The 14,973-nt window shown below is 45.3% G+C and overlaps 3 protein-coding genes across 3 annotated transcripts in view; 1 reads left to right on the top strand and 2 right to left on the bottom strand.

The window, feature by feature from the left end:
• LOC131294149 (uncharacterized) overlaps nucleotides 1–14,973 on the top strand; it is a 97,106-nt gene that overhangs the window by 32,819 nt on the left and 49,314 nt on the right. The window lies entirely within an intron of this gene.
• LOC131284064 (uncharacterized) lies at nucleotides 2,794–8,734 on the bottom strand. Its single transcript, XM_058312922.1, has 3 exons — nucleotides 8,524–8,734; nucleotides 8,192–8,390; nucleotides 2,794–2,983 (listed from the first exon to the last, which is right to left on the bottom strand). The coding sequence occupies exons 1-3, from the start codon at nucleotides 8,732–8,734 to the stop codon at nucleotides 2,794–2,796; spliced, it is 600 nt and encodes a 199-aa protein (XP_058168905.1).
• On the bottom strand, nucleotides 9,910–12,761 carry LOC131284053 (17-beta-hydroxysteroid dehydrogenase 13-like). The gene is made up of 6 exons (XM_058312911.1): nucleotides 12,381–12,761; nucleotides 11,979–12,155; nucleotides 10,543–10,615; nucleotides 10,266–10,449; nucleotides 10,059–10,184; nucleotides 9,910–9,988 (listed from the first exon to the last, which is right to left on the bottom strand). The coding sequence occupies exons 1-6, from the start codon at nucleotides 12,759–12,761 to the stop codon at nucleotides 9,910–9,912; spliced, it is 1,020 nt and encodes a 339-aa protein (XP_058168894.1).

Here is a 14,973-nt window from a genome sequence, read left to right on the forward strand (position 1 = left end):
CAATCCCTCTGTCAAGACCCAAACACACGGACTTAAGGGTGGGTTAGGGCACACGGACACAATGGCTGACAAATTAGCAACAGTTCTTGGCGCTGGGATTCAAGACGGTGATTTAGCGTTCGGGCCAGAGTATGGGGAAAGATATTGCCACTTAACACGGGGACCCGAGAGGTCCAGATCCATTGCCGAAATAGTGCCCAAACTACCTACGGGGTAATCCGTGCCTTACTGCCACACTCGAACGCCAAGGGAACGTGTCGGTTTTCATCTCCGCTGGTCCCGGGGAGTCCAAATCGCTCGTAATCCAGCCAGTCGGCAGATAAAGCGCAGCGCCTCTCGGATTAAATCAAGACGAATGGTAAACATTTCGAATCAGGTCCAAATCAGAGCTTCCCCTCCTTTTTGACGTATGGTATGGCGCTCTATATGGCACTCGGTGGATCCTGCAAAAAAAAAGGGTTTTAAGTTCGCGCCATCTAAAGATCGACCACTCGCTTCTCGTGCCCCGCTCCGATGCCGATAGGCAAGCGGGATATAGCGCGGGAATTAGGGTAACGATTTGCCGCAATCGCACGGACTTGCGAAAAGAATGTCTACCATTTGGCTCGCGCGGCACCTTGCCGGTCCGAACTGGCCATTGGAGCTTCGGTCCGAATCGGTCTCCATTTGTCATCGGGGGTGAGGGGTGGGAAGCAGGAAATCCTCCGAACCGGAACCGTATGTAAATCACGCTAAGCTAAGCATGTTGCTCTGAAGGCGGGTGAAAAACTCGGTGTTCGGAAATTCTACCACGACGAGACTTGATTCGCGCTTTCCGGCACCGGAGGTTGCGTGTGTGTGTGTGTGTGTGTCTGTGTGTGCGGGGATCGTTGCCAACCAACCAACTGCTGATAGTAACCGCGGTGGTGTGCTAACGATATCACGTTTAAGCTTTCGCGGGCACAAAGGTGGGAAAATTTCCACCGCAACGTAGCGCACGCGACCGGGGAGAGGAATGGCCCAACAGATAACACTCACACAACGGGAAAGCTGTTGAATGCCATAAATCTTTCTCGGTGCCCGGTTCTGGTGAAAAGTTTTGCGTTTCGTCGAGCGTTCCGTTGCGGTTGCAGCAGATCCTTTTTTCTTTCCTTTCCACGGCCGGAATCCCAGGTGGCGGAATAGAACCAAAATCATCCGCACAGGAAGCCGCTTTCGGTGGATAGGAAAAGTGGTGGAAATGGCAGCCAGATAGCTGGCTGTAAATACCGGAAATGCATCGGTGAGACAAAGAAAAACTAAATCATGTAGAATGAATGAATTTCTTTCTGCATCGTGGTGTGATGTAAAATATTAAATTCAATTTAAATTCAGCCAACTGACAAACAAGTTCCAGATGGGGAAGAAATTTCTATCTGCCAACCTACAAGTTGTCAGCAGGAAGGATATGTTTTACACTAATAACGGCTTCGGGTAGATAATCCTTAAATTAATGCAATAAGGTAGTTAACTTAGTCATGCAAAAGAAAACTACACATGTAAAATTTTGTTTGTTCACTACATACTTTTGATGCTCATGCATTAAGATCATTATTATTTGTGCACAACAATAACAATCTCGTTAGCCAACACGTTTGCTGGTTAAAGTAAAATTCAACATTGATGTGTTTTTGCTTATGTTGCTCAACAGATATAGCTAATTTATATTTACAACAATCTTATTATGTACAGCAGTCATCGGGTTCATTGTCTTAAAATATTTTTTTAAAAATTATACACATGGCTTCAACTTTTTTCTGCTCTAAAAACAGCATTTCTCTCGTGCGCGTATGTTCTGCTAGCCGACATCGATCCATTTATGTTCTACCTATCTACACGAACAGATTTATTACAGTGTTGCCATTATTTTACACTTGACATCGTTTATCGATCACATTTTACGGTTCACCGGTCCACCCCAGCAAACGCCGAGCCGATCGTGAAAGTCGTGCCGGCGGAGGCGATACATGCCGGGCAACATATTAACCTTCCGGTTTCGGTACGGCACCGACCCCGACGTCCGAGTAATCGAATCATTTCGCACGTACAGCATTAAACGCGTTAGCTCATCGTCGACCGGCTCGGTCACCCCTTCGGTTGGTGCGTGTGGCATGCTTTTCCGGCCTTCCGGCGACCATCGTGCCGGGGACGGATTTTCGGAAACAATTGCCGTTAGCAAACAACAAAAAATAAAAATAAAACGAAGTAAAACTGTATAACATATTGTGCAGCTTATGAGGCTTAAAATTTACAGTACAGCTGCGGGGCTGCTGTTTGCCCGGGGTCTGTTGGCACACCCGTGTTGGCGGGGTAAGGGATGGGATAGTTAATCACCGCATATCGACTACTAAAACTAATGGGCCGTGTAAGGTCAACATGGGGTCGGGGTTTTGTTTTTTTGTATCTTTGCCGGGGTGGAAACATTAACCCGCTCATACAGCATTCCACGGACGGTTAATTTCGAATTGATTTGATTAACTGCCGGTTTGCGATGGGCCGGATTTTCCATCTTCGATCATTGATTTCCGCTCGAACATGGTGCTGGGATGTGGTGTGATACGCCGTGGTCGGAAGTCAGTCGAAAGATGTTGAAGGCTTCACACCGATCCGTCTCATCAAGATCGCGAACCGCAGCTGCTGACCAAAGCTTTGCGCTGTCAATTTGACAGCACTATCGAGTCGGCTGGAATCAGGGTCAGTCACAGCAATATCCAGCCTCGACGCTTGGCAGCGTCGTTGCGGAGGACAGCTTCGCTCCCTTCGGCTAGGGCCGGCCTATTTCAGCTGGACCACATTCGTCAGCTTGAGCAGCTTCTTCGAGCTGTACGGGCAGCTCGGCCAGAGGTGTGAGCAGCCGATCGGCGTGACCAGGGTGTCGCCGGCGTCGCGCAGCAGCTGCCCCATGTGCGCCGCAAAGTGCCACTTGGTCGGACTGACAGCCATCGTCAGCGATAAGGTGGTAGACCTGCCGGAGGGACGAAAGAACCGAAAGGGAGAAATATTAAAACATCCATTAGTACCGGGACAGAACAGGAGCCGCTGGGGAGTTGGGTGCCTTAGGGCACCGATACTGGATCTTCACCGCCTCCCTCCCTAATTCCCGACCTCACCGTGCACCTCTGGGAACCCCCCTGGAACAGGTCGCTTGAACAGACCAATTGCGCAAGTCGGCTAACAATCTACGAATCTTGGGCGAACGTTTCTCAACACACATACTCGTCAATCGCAACAACAGCTACGGTGGATCGGCGCTTTTGCGATCGTGCAAGATTGCAAAGTGCACCTCGTGAAATGAGGAAATCGGGAGGGTCAATGCAGCGGCACGTGCTTACCGGTGCACAAACACACCGACAACCGCACGCAATGGTAGTCTACGAACAGATGATTTCCGTGGGGCATTTTTGGAACCGGTACGTTACGTAATGGCCGGGCGATTGGTTTGATTCGGTGCGAGATTGAGTACGAACAGTGCGTCGCAAGAGATCACTGCGTGCGATAATGTTACAATTTGGTTCTCGACAATATTAATCTAGCTCTTTCAAGGCCTTGAGACTTGAAATGTCAAATCTGAGCAATCTATTTTAGTCCAATCACAATTTGTCGGTTTATATTACTGCTTAACATAAATGATAAAAGATTCTTTAAAGGAAAAAAATAGGTTAACATATTCTCATCCATTGGTGGACTTGCTCTAGCCGTTAAAACGATAATATGGAGTGACCTGTCAGACGTTAAATGGATGCGATAACTCTCCGCTGTTTATTTCAACCACACAGCTGTAGGCCACCGATTCCATAAATTGGTTCCCCAAGGTTTCCACTGAGAAAACTGTTAGTGTGTTCGCGCTTCTAACACTCGGTCGAAAACAGGAAATAAATATATTAGGATGCGCAAGCTTCATTCTTGTTACTTCTCATGGGGCAGATAGTCAAGATTATAGATGAAATGGTTAACCCTCACTTTATTGTCGTAATTACCGGAACATGAAAAATTCAAGCGTGTTTTCCGCCTGCAACACAACATGCTTATTCTCCGGGTTGGGCTTTTGCTGGTTACAAATCCTTGGTAGCTAAGGAACTGTCATCTAACCTTTAGTTGCCAGCCGACGCACACTTGTGAAAACCTTGCTATGGAAATTCTCGACTTGTCCACTTGCGTGCTCAAACATGGACATGCTTTCTATGCGGATTTCTAATGGTTTAAAAAAAACAACTTCACCTGTGTGCGGTGAAGCACACACGCACGCACGCACGTCGCGGTTGATATTTTGATGGATAAATTTGAAACGAGTCGAAGGTAAACAGGCTCCATCGATCGCGGGGAGCACTGGGTGGCAGTAGAACAAGGTAAAGAAGTTTGTGCTCAAAGCTGCGACAGTATGGTGACATTTGCAAATATGCAGTGGCCAAAACCGGCCCTAGGCGACCGGCGGCAATCGATTGGTCAAAGCCGGTCGACAACGATGACAAACTCAATTTTTATGTCACAAATTTATTACTTTAAATCAAGTAGCGTAAACGAAAATTTATTGATGAAAATCTATTGCCACCAAAGATAGTTTTCTTTACTCGACTCTTAAAAATAAAATCTTTGTAAAAGTGTCGTATCATGCTGTTTATGCAAACAGATTGATTCAAGAACCAATTGATGCGACTTCTTTGCAAACGGGCAAGGTCAACGATCGCCACGTCGGCAGGGTTTATTTTTGGAGAGTTGCCTGAGAAACAAATCCGGTTTGTGTTGAAAGTTGAAAATAGTGGTGTGCCTGAGAGGCACAATTAGTCACACTTTAATATATGAGGGATCGAAAATAAAATAAAAACATCGAACACCTTCGCAGGGATATGAATTGCGTTCGATTTGTGAACCGGAGGGACGCTGCTGACACACGAACAGCACATTAATTTCAAGTGCATTCTTTCCAAATCGTAAACAAACGAGTGGCCAAACAATCAAACTACGCAACCCCTTCGACGTCGCGGAACGTAACCGCCAGAAAGGAAAAACGAAGAAAGTGCCAAACGGCGGTTGCCCAACCAACGCTCCTCGCGCACGCTGCAAATCGTTCGCCATTGCATTACCTCATCCTAAACGGGAGGGAGGGGTGTCCGGAGAGGACCATTGCAATGGCCGGCTGGCGTCGAATCGGTTATGGTTGGCGGTGGTCCGGGCTTTAGCACGGTTTCCATTGGCATTCCGTGCGCGTACGAGGAAACTAGTAAAAAGAGCGAACGACACGCGAGGGATACTTTGAGACCTCCGTGGCCAAGCGGTCGTGGATCTAGTTGGGCGCGTGAATTCGCGTACAAACTGCTCCATTAGAGACCCACCAGAGTCTCGACGTTGGGCCCGAAACCATTCAGTGAGTGTTCGGCCGTGGTGGTTGTGGTGGTGCTCGCAACTGTTGTTGCTGCTGACCTCCCCACCCTTCTCCGCGCAACAAATAAACAAACAACAACAAACTGGTGACTTTTTCAACACCGCACCACCACCGAAGGCCCTTCGAGCGAGCGAAAACGCGTCCCCAGCAGTGGCTGACCTCGATCGGGTTTGGTTTTTAATAATCGCGCCGCTCCAAACAGCCCACTTTGGCTTGTGGGCTCCAGTGGGAGGGGGGGTTCGCCGAATGATCGACGGCCGATGATAAAACGGTGCCATCGGCTGTGCTGCATTTCACTTTTCTGCCCACCTCAAGGTCGCTCTGGTGGGAGAAGGAGAAAAGGCGGAGGGGCGAAAAAAGTAAACAACAAAGAGTCCCGAGCCCCGAGTTTGTGCCATTTTCCGCGACCTGCATCTGGGCTGATTATCTTTCGATGCAGGAGCTGGCCAGCGGTCCGCGGGACAGTGCCCTATAACCGAAACGTGGTGGAGAACAGGCCAGCAACCTACTTTTTGCCCACCATGGTTACCTCACTCGGCAACGCGACACGATCGTGGTGCTCCGTCGACCGGCACCGTGATGTAATGACGCCGTGTCCGGCGGTGCTTGGTGGTGTTGGTGTTGGCCGATGGTGTGAGATGATACAACCAGGTGATGCTGGCCGCGATCACAGAAATGTTTGCTTCCCCCCCCGGTAGTGTCGAGTGGTACCCCAAGTACTACCAGCATCCCAGCGTACAGTTGGATTTGTCCATACAAACGGTGGGATGAAATTTATTTGCATATAATTTTGAGAACTACATCTTTGTTGCCACAACCTGTAGCACTTCGACATGACAATATAAAAGGAGCACTTTGAACGTGATTTGTTCGATGAAGGTCGACATTTGTTCTATTTTGTTCAAAAAGTAGTTTTAAAGCATTCTATCGTTGTTTTTATCAACTAATAATAAATAAGTTATAAGGTCTATTTGGTAAGACTTTCATTAAATTCTCACTATGTTTAACAATTTATTATCAAATAGAAAACATAAGAATAGGTAAGCAGTGAGTAGTATTGAAGCAGTTTATCGTTGTTTTTATCAACTCATGATAAACAAGTTATAAGGTGAAACCTATTTGGTAAAACTTTCCTATCCAATTCCCTATGTTTTTAGCAGTTTATTATGAAATAGAAAACATAAGAATTGGTGAGCAGTGAGTAGTTCTGAAGTAGTTTATCGTTGTTTTTATCAACTCATGGTAAACAAGTTATGAGGTCTGTTTGGTAAAACTTTCATATCAAATTCGCTCTGTTTTTAACAATCTATCATGAAATAGAGAACATAAGAATCGATAAGCAGTGAGTAGATTTGAAGCAGTTTATCGTTGTTTTCATCAACTTTTGATAAACAAGATATAAGGTGAAACCTATTTGGTAAAACTTTCCTATTCAATTCCCTCTGTTTTTAACAGTCTATGATGAAATAGAAAACATAAGAATTGGTGAGCAGTGAGTAGTTCTGAAGCAGTTTATCGTTGTTTTTATCAACTCATGATAAACAAATTACAAGGTCTGTTTGGTAAAACTTTCATATCAATTTCGCTCTGTTTTCAGTTCATTAGTAAGATTTTACATGTTTTGTAAGACTTTTCTTATTTGGATACTTTTGTTCACTCTTGACCAATGTGAGCGTTTGCAAACTTTCGTCCTGCAACGTGTTGATCTGGCGTTAGTTTCGAGAGCCTTTTGGAACGGCAAACGAGTTGTGCGGAGTGAGTTGGTGTGTTATGGAACATTTTTTTATGATTGATTTTTGCCAACAAATACCTCCAACACCCCTACCACCTCTTGACCCTCTTCCCATACTTCCCAGCATATTTGTCAGACAAATCAAGTTTTGCTGCATCATCGTCGCCCAGCCAAGCAGGCCAACAATAAAAAAAAGCCCAGCCGCCGGTGGATATCTATCGATGGAGCACGTGTGACTCGCAGAAAGCTCATCAGAGAGAGAAAAAAACGAAGGTGCAGAAGGGTGTGATCATCATCCACAAAAAAAAACAACTAAATAACATTAAATAGTTTTTTGTCGCTTGCTCTGTGCAAACATGCTCGCTGATGGTTGCGCATTCGTACCATTATTCCGGTTCGGAAGTTTCTAGATGTGACCGTTACTTTGTTCTTTTGCGTCACAAAAAAAAAATTAAGGTCCAGTCAGTTAGGCGTAAGTCAAACAAACAAACGTAGCTTCCATCTTTTCGAACGTTCCAGCGTTTCGTTGCGACAAGCCTTCCGTTGTTCGGATGGAACATTCGCCACGAATCATTAACGTAATTCGTACGGATGCACTTGTGGATGCCTTTTTTGTTGTTGTTGTTGCTTGAAAAAAATAAAATAAAAACGGAGCAAAAATATACCTTCTATGCCCAACACCTTTTCATTTGAATCGCTAAGTGGCTTCATGTACGTGGCTGATTTCCATGCGTTATTCATCAAAACCTTGCGTACGAAGGGTACGAAGGGCCTCCGAGTGAAACCTACCCTAACGCAGTGTTATTGAACCGGCCCGCTGTAGTAAGCTTTACTCGCTCCGAACGTGCAACTTCCCTTTCACTTCCCAGCCCCAGAAGACGCCAGGCTCAAGACAAACCCCACGCTGGCGGCTTCGAAAGGAAAAGCTTCGAAACAGGTTTCCATTTCAATGACCCACAACCGCTCGTGTGCATGCAACGAGGTTGGTTGTTGCAGACCCCCATCCAACCCCCCGTTCGTTTCCTTCCTTCGCGGGAACGGGTTGCCCGCGGACGGCTTACCTTATCAGTGAGAGCAGATCCCGTTCTCGGACGTTCAGCGAGTAGTTCGGCTTGGCGGCCATCTCGCACAGCAGCTTCGGCAGGCACGCTTCCCGAAGCGAGCTCTTGAGCTTTTCCTTGCGGGCGGCCAGCTCCGCCGACGACAGGCCGGCCGTGTTTTCCTCCTCGTCGAAGTCACTCTCCACGCTGCCGCCGATCGCTGCGGAAAAACCCGGAAGCGAACCAAAAGCGGGACGTTAGGTCAACATCGTAAACCGGTGTCGTAAATATAGTTTGATGGCACCAACAACGAAGCAGTTGTTCGGCGCTTGGTTCTGGTTCGGCGGGCTTACCATTTGTGTGACTGGTCCGCGTTCGGGTGGCCGCATCCTTGCCGGTCGGTCCCAGCGACTCGCCCGTGTTCGCCTCGACCTCGGTGATACCGGATAGGAGCGACTTGCCTTTCGGCTCCTTCCGTGCGCCACCGTACCCGAGCAGGTCGCCGAAGATGATCACCACGAAGGCCATCACAAATATGATCCGGAAGCGCCACGCCACCTCCATGGCGATGCTGATGCTACTGCTAAACGCTCGAACGACTGAATGGATGTGATTGTAGTCACCACCGCACCTTTTCACTAGAATATTTGGCTCGCACGGCACCAACTTTGGATTGATCGTTTTCAGGCAAGATGTACGTTCACTTTAGGCTGGCAACAGCACACGCACTGCCCACATCGGGTAGAGCTCGCCAGTTGATCTACAATTCCTGCCCACCTTGAGCTCGCTTACGATCGAAACTGCATTCGGCGTTGTTTTTTTTTTTGGTTTTGTTTAGGTCACCTCGCAATCGCACAAGTCACACCAACCGACGAGAAGACACAACTAAACTGCATCCGTTGCAGTTCCGCGTAGGAAAACAAATCGAAAAACCAATAACATGAAAAAAGATCGTTTCGTGAGCGGAAACAAACACGAACAATAACGAAAACAGCCACTGGGAAAATGATACGCTCACGCACGACGACCGCTGTAACGTGACTTAGGTGTCGTTCCGTGAACGAGATCACCGGATCGCGGGCAGAAATTGTACTGAAAGCAAAAGCGCACCTGGACCAACGTAAAAACCTATCGCACGCGAAACCTGATCGACGACACGATCGGGCTTTACTCTCATCCCCTCTATCTCTCTCTCGTTTCTGCTCGAGTCGCTTCTCCCACTCTCGTTGTTGGAGCTTTTCCGCGCGAATCGCGGATCGCGAAGGGTTCACGCGATCCGACCCTCCAAAGCTCCAAACACGCGAGCTTACAAAGCTGCTAGGCAGAGTGAGCAGGATGGACTGATAGATGGTTTGATCAATGTTTTCTTGCCCACCGATCGCGATCGCGGGAAGTGAGATGAAGGTTCGGTGAGCAAACAGCTGTTGGTAGTTTATGATTATGTCGTAATTGATGCAAACAGGGTGGTTCTTGTGATTGTTTACCGCTAAACACGGTTAAATCTATTGTCTTTATTGACAATATTTGCGACAATTATGACAATTTGTGATCGGTTCAAAAATTTAACACTGTTGGGAAATAGGGAAGTATACAGTTGTGTGTAATATATTATGATAGGATCTTCCTCCAGTAATAATAAATCCTTTGATTTTCCTTGGTCGAACTCCTTTGGGTCGAACAACATATAATGCAGTTTTAGGAGAAAGAACGGCTGGCCAAAATCGATCCAAAATTACGTCTTATCGTTTCATTATGTTCGGCAGCGAAGTTTGTAGTAAGATTCGCTTCATAAGATGACCCACCTTGAAGGGTAAATTTCTGAAAGATACCAAAGCAGAATGTTTTTTAAGTGTATTGTTATTAACAGCACGCCCATCAAGAAACTCACTCGTAAATTCCAACAAGAGGACCCACAACCTTCGGTAGATACACGTGCATCTTGTTGTACAGAATTCCGTCCACGATTGCACGGGCAACAGATTCCGACTGCAGGATGGGAACTCGATGCTTGATGCTACCGGGAGGAGGTCCAAGAAATATGGCCAAAAACTTATGTAATATCGTCCGAGGTAAAGCCGGCAAAGCAAAACCTTACCCGAGCTGCTTCAGTGCGTCCATCAGCTCGGCCCGGGTTTTGATAAAGCACGGGTACACGGTGGTGGTCTTGACGAATTCGTCGACGCCCTCGATGTGCAGCTCGCTAGCGAACGAACCCATCAGCCCCCGGACGCCGTACTTTGAGGCTGCGTATGCAATCAGACGTTCGACTGGCAGGTATGCTAGGGGCAATCATACAGAACGTACGTTCAGAATAGTACCCTTATGAGGTCGTGTGTTTGAAGTGTTGCGGGCAGCTTCACGATGAAACTTACAGACTATCGATGCAATCGCCACAATGTGGCCACGTTTTCGCTCAATCATATCGTTGGTAAACAGCCGCAGGGTCTATTAGGGACAAGATAATTATGGCAGTACAGTATTTGATTGGTTCACATCTAGCGACGATCTTGGAGTAATAAAATAATTGAACTTCTTTAATGATGGATTCATTTATGCAGGTATCGGACCAGTTGGAAACTTTATCATTCTTATCAGCAACACATGCAGAAAAGGTGTTTCGCGGGTGTGAGCTGTTGTAATTTTCAAATAAAGCGTTTTATACGAAAAATAAAGCGTTTCCTAAATTAAATTTATACAATCAAATCAAATTAATTTTCTTAAAACCAAATGGTTTAACGGCAGGATTCAGCAAACATAAAACTAAAACAGTTAGTGTACGGATTTGAATAAAATAAAATTTGTAATGTAAAATACAGCATTCGGGATCCGATCTGTTTTGATTACTGTCTTTGTGTCACTCCACTTTCGAGAGTGTCTGTGGTGAAGGATCTCGCGGTGTGGGTGGATGACCGACTCACCTTCTCTGACCACATTAACTCTGTTGTGGACAGAGCGACCAGGACACTTGGGAATTACGGCTTTGAGGGCGCTGTACTGTTGTTGGGTCCGCCCAATATAGGATTACTCCTGCGTTGTGTGGTCTCCAGCGGGGGTTACAGCAATGAACAGGTTGGAAAGCGTGCAGAGTAAGTTCATCCGCCTCTCCACGAGACGTTTTGTAAACTTCTCTACATCCACACCTCGCGTTTTCACTTGCTCGGACTTCAATCCATTCAACAACGACACGTGACTGCCCAATCCCTGTTCATCGCAAACCTCCTCCTCCATAACCTTGATGTCCCACTCCTCCTATCGTCCTGACCCTTCTACATCCCTTCGCGTCACCTTCGTGATAGACCTCCTTTCCTTCTTCCCTTTCTTCGAGCAAGTTTTGGAAAGAATGGCTTCAATGCAGTGCGAGGTCTATTTGACTACAATATCTCCATTTCTCAATTGCGTTCCCGTCTCCTCTCCCAGGCCTCTTAATCCTACTCAAGTTACTTTTAAGTTTTATATTGTACAGCCCCTGCGGCAAACAATTGTTTTAAATAAAAGTTAAATGTTAAATTTTAAATGTAAATAACTTTTCTTGACCAGCTTCTCTTTTTTTGTAATAAATTATCTATATCTTTTGTTTTAATATACGATGATGAAGGATAAGTACAACATGCTAAGATAAGGAATATCAAAAAATGTGTATGTGTAGTTTAATGTAAACGTCTTCTATTAAACGTTGAAAAGCTACGGTAGTGTAACTGCTAAGATAAACAAAATTATGTTAATTAACTGCACGATCAAGCATGTTTCTATCAAACCTAAAAACAAACTAAGAGGAATGTTGAAAATCATCCGCAATTTAAGAACTCACCCAAAGATGTGAAAGCAGATTGGTCTCGATCACTTTCTTCAAATCGTCCGGCGTACCCTCGCGCAAGGACATCAGCGGCAGAACGCCCGCATTGTTGACCAGAATGTCGACCGGTCCGAGTTTCGCATTCACTTTATCCTTCATGGCGCTCACGGCGTCGTACGAGGTAACATCGGCCTGGATCAGTGTTGGGAAGTTATGAAAGGTAGAAAAGTGCATACAAGTGCAGTAGTAGTTACTCGTCCCCCCTCGCGGATGTGTTACGTTTGTGCAGTAAAGCGGCGTAGACTTCCTGAAACACATTACGCTTACCGCACAACAATTTAACGCGAGTCAGCAAAGCGTGCTGCGTTCGCGTTACATCGAAGGCGTGGACTTTCGCTGGAGCACACTTGGGTTTACCTTAAAGAAATGCGCTTTGACTCCGAGCTTCCGAATGTCGGCTACCGTCTGCTCACCGCCGGTGGCGTCCAGATCGACGACGGCGATGTGACATCCGGACAGGGCCAGCTGGAGGCAGATGTCACGTCCGAGTCCGTTCGCACCGCCAGTCACGAGGGCCGTCCAGCCGGAAACATTCTTTTTCGGCGCTCGACGAACCAGCTCGACGATGGCATTGGCGGTCAGTGGAACCAGCAGCACGAAGAACGTCAGCACGTCCAGCAAAGCCATTGCGATGAACTTGACCACATTCAGCGGGTTGGATTTCGATCCGGAACTCCGGGGTTTTCCACTCAACGCCTTCTGGTACGGCGTCTGTCCGATGTTCTGTAAACTTTGCATCGCGCTCGAATACGAATGCAAATAGTACACGCGTGAACTTTACGTCTGTTTCGGTTACTTCACGTGTGGCTCTCACTGTCGTTTCGTGACGATGCACTTTGATTTGACTGACAGCTCCGTACTCCGTACCGTTCTGTCCCAGCGTCGAAGCGAAACTGAAATGTGCAACGCGATCGCAGACAAATTGCAGCGCAGGGGCAACTGCATTTTTTGCCCTTGCAGTGAAAGAAAAGAGCTGCGCTGAAGGGTTGCTCGAAAGCGGAGTGGGGTTGGTTTATTTTCCGAACCAGCTCGACCAACGATGCAAGAAATCGGCGTTTTCCGGATAACCGGGTTTGAACCGTGAGCAGTGGCTCAACGGTGCGCGGACTGAGCGCAAGGGTCCTCGAACCTCCAAGGGCCAAGTTCGTATTAAACAAATATTCTATAGAAATCATCACTCTTCTGCTAACATGATGATATGATCGACAGGTAACAGATTGGAACGAGGTCCGTCTTACAATAGTGGGTAACTTACTTTTAATAATATAATATGAAAAATAATTATAAGAATCATAACGAACTAATGAAACAAAAAAGTCCAGTCAGAGTCGGACAGTAACAAATGAAAAACGTGTTATAGTAAATAAATTTCAACCAAGCATGTATCTACAGCCAAACAACATGATTTTGGAATGTATCAAGCATAGGACTAAAATGATATACGTTTGAAAAAGCTGCATACTATTCTATATAAAAATTGTTATTCCTTGTTAAACGAATGTTTCAAGTGGATCTTAAAAAGAGAAGTAAAATTACATAATCATACTTCTCTTTTTAAAATTACATAATTCTACTCTATTTATTGAAAAAGAATTGTTATAAAACATTAATAAAATCAAACTTCCAGAAAACTTATTGATTGTGGGTTAAAAATAATAGCTAACATTGAAAGCCTAACGACTTTTTTTAAGCTGCTACAGGTTTGTACGCTTAATAGTATGTTAGCTCTTTATAGTAAAGCAAACAAAATCGAATAACATATCATAATATACACGATGTAAAGGTAATTACTCTGCTTCATAGTTAATGGGAATTGGATACCAGAGCCTTTTTTCAAAGGCGTTTATGCATGTCTCTACCGGTGGTTTGAATATTGTTTCGTACCTCCATTTAAAGATAATCAACGGTACAAACACTGCTTCAATGGCTTCATTTCCATGTGAAAGGCTTGTTGTGGATCTTTCTGAACTATTACTTATCGAACAAAGTTTAAAACAACTCAAATGTAGAAATGTCATCTGCTGAACATTGAGCATCTTCCTTGCTTGGATAATATTTTATGCACCTTCGATACATGCGAGGTACCTGAAGATTACCATCTGGTTGGAATAAAATTGCACTACGTAACGGATCATTCAGTCTATTATTGAGGCACACCACGTGCTGGTGATTAGGATGGCTATCGTAAAGTGCTAGTCACACCTCATTTGTGTGTGCCATAAAGCTATAATTTTCCTGCCGATGTACTATTGGAATGTCTAAGAAACCTCGCTGGACGTTGTTTTTGTGCATGATGAATGAGAATTAAACTTTACGCCGGGGGAAATACAATTTAACAAAGCACAACTGCTTTTGCTGTATTGCAATTTTTGTTGCCCAAGGCAGGTAGCTTTATTTTTAATTAATTTGAAAAAAAATATAAAACGGGTACCTTATTTAAAACCGGGTTTATTTCTTATAACTAAGTATTTACATTATTGTAGCGGATAGACTGATTTAAGAGTATATCACCGGATATTAATTATTTAACTACTTGAATGATCTTGGTAACATAAATGATTAATGAATATAAAATTCCAATATTTCTGAGTAATCGGGAACTTTTCTCGATCCGGCCAATCCATACAATATTATAGAAGGTGTAAAATCATAGACAACAACTATTATTTGTTCAACGGAGTTGTTAGCTGAGGTAGTTTTCCAGTAATTGTTTTCAGCAGCAGGTTAGAAAGTTCGCAAGGCAACAGACTACAACCAGAAATGGAAGAAAACAGGATTAGTACATTTGAAAAAAATAACACACACACACAAACGTTACTTACTCCGACAAGTAGATAAATAGTCGAATGAAAAACGGCGCGGCTAGGACTTGGGTTTTCCTTTGCAGCATGCCTTCCACCGTCACATCGGCCGCCTCCTCGGGCGTCAAGATGGCGAGCTTTTCATCGAA

The sequence above is a fragment of the Anopheles ziemanni genome, chromosome 2 (assembly GCF_943734765.1).
Source record: "Anopheles ziemanni chromosome 2, idAnoZiCoDA_A2_x.2, whole genome shotgun sequence".
NCBI lineage: Eukaryota > Metazoa > Arthropoda > Insecta > Diptera > Culicidae > Anopheles > Anopheles ziemanni.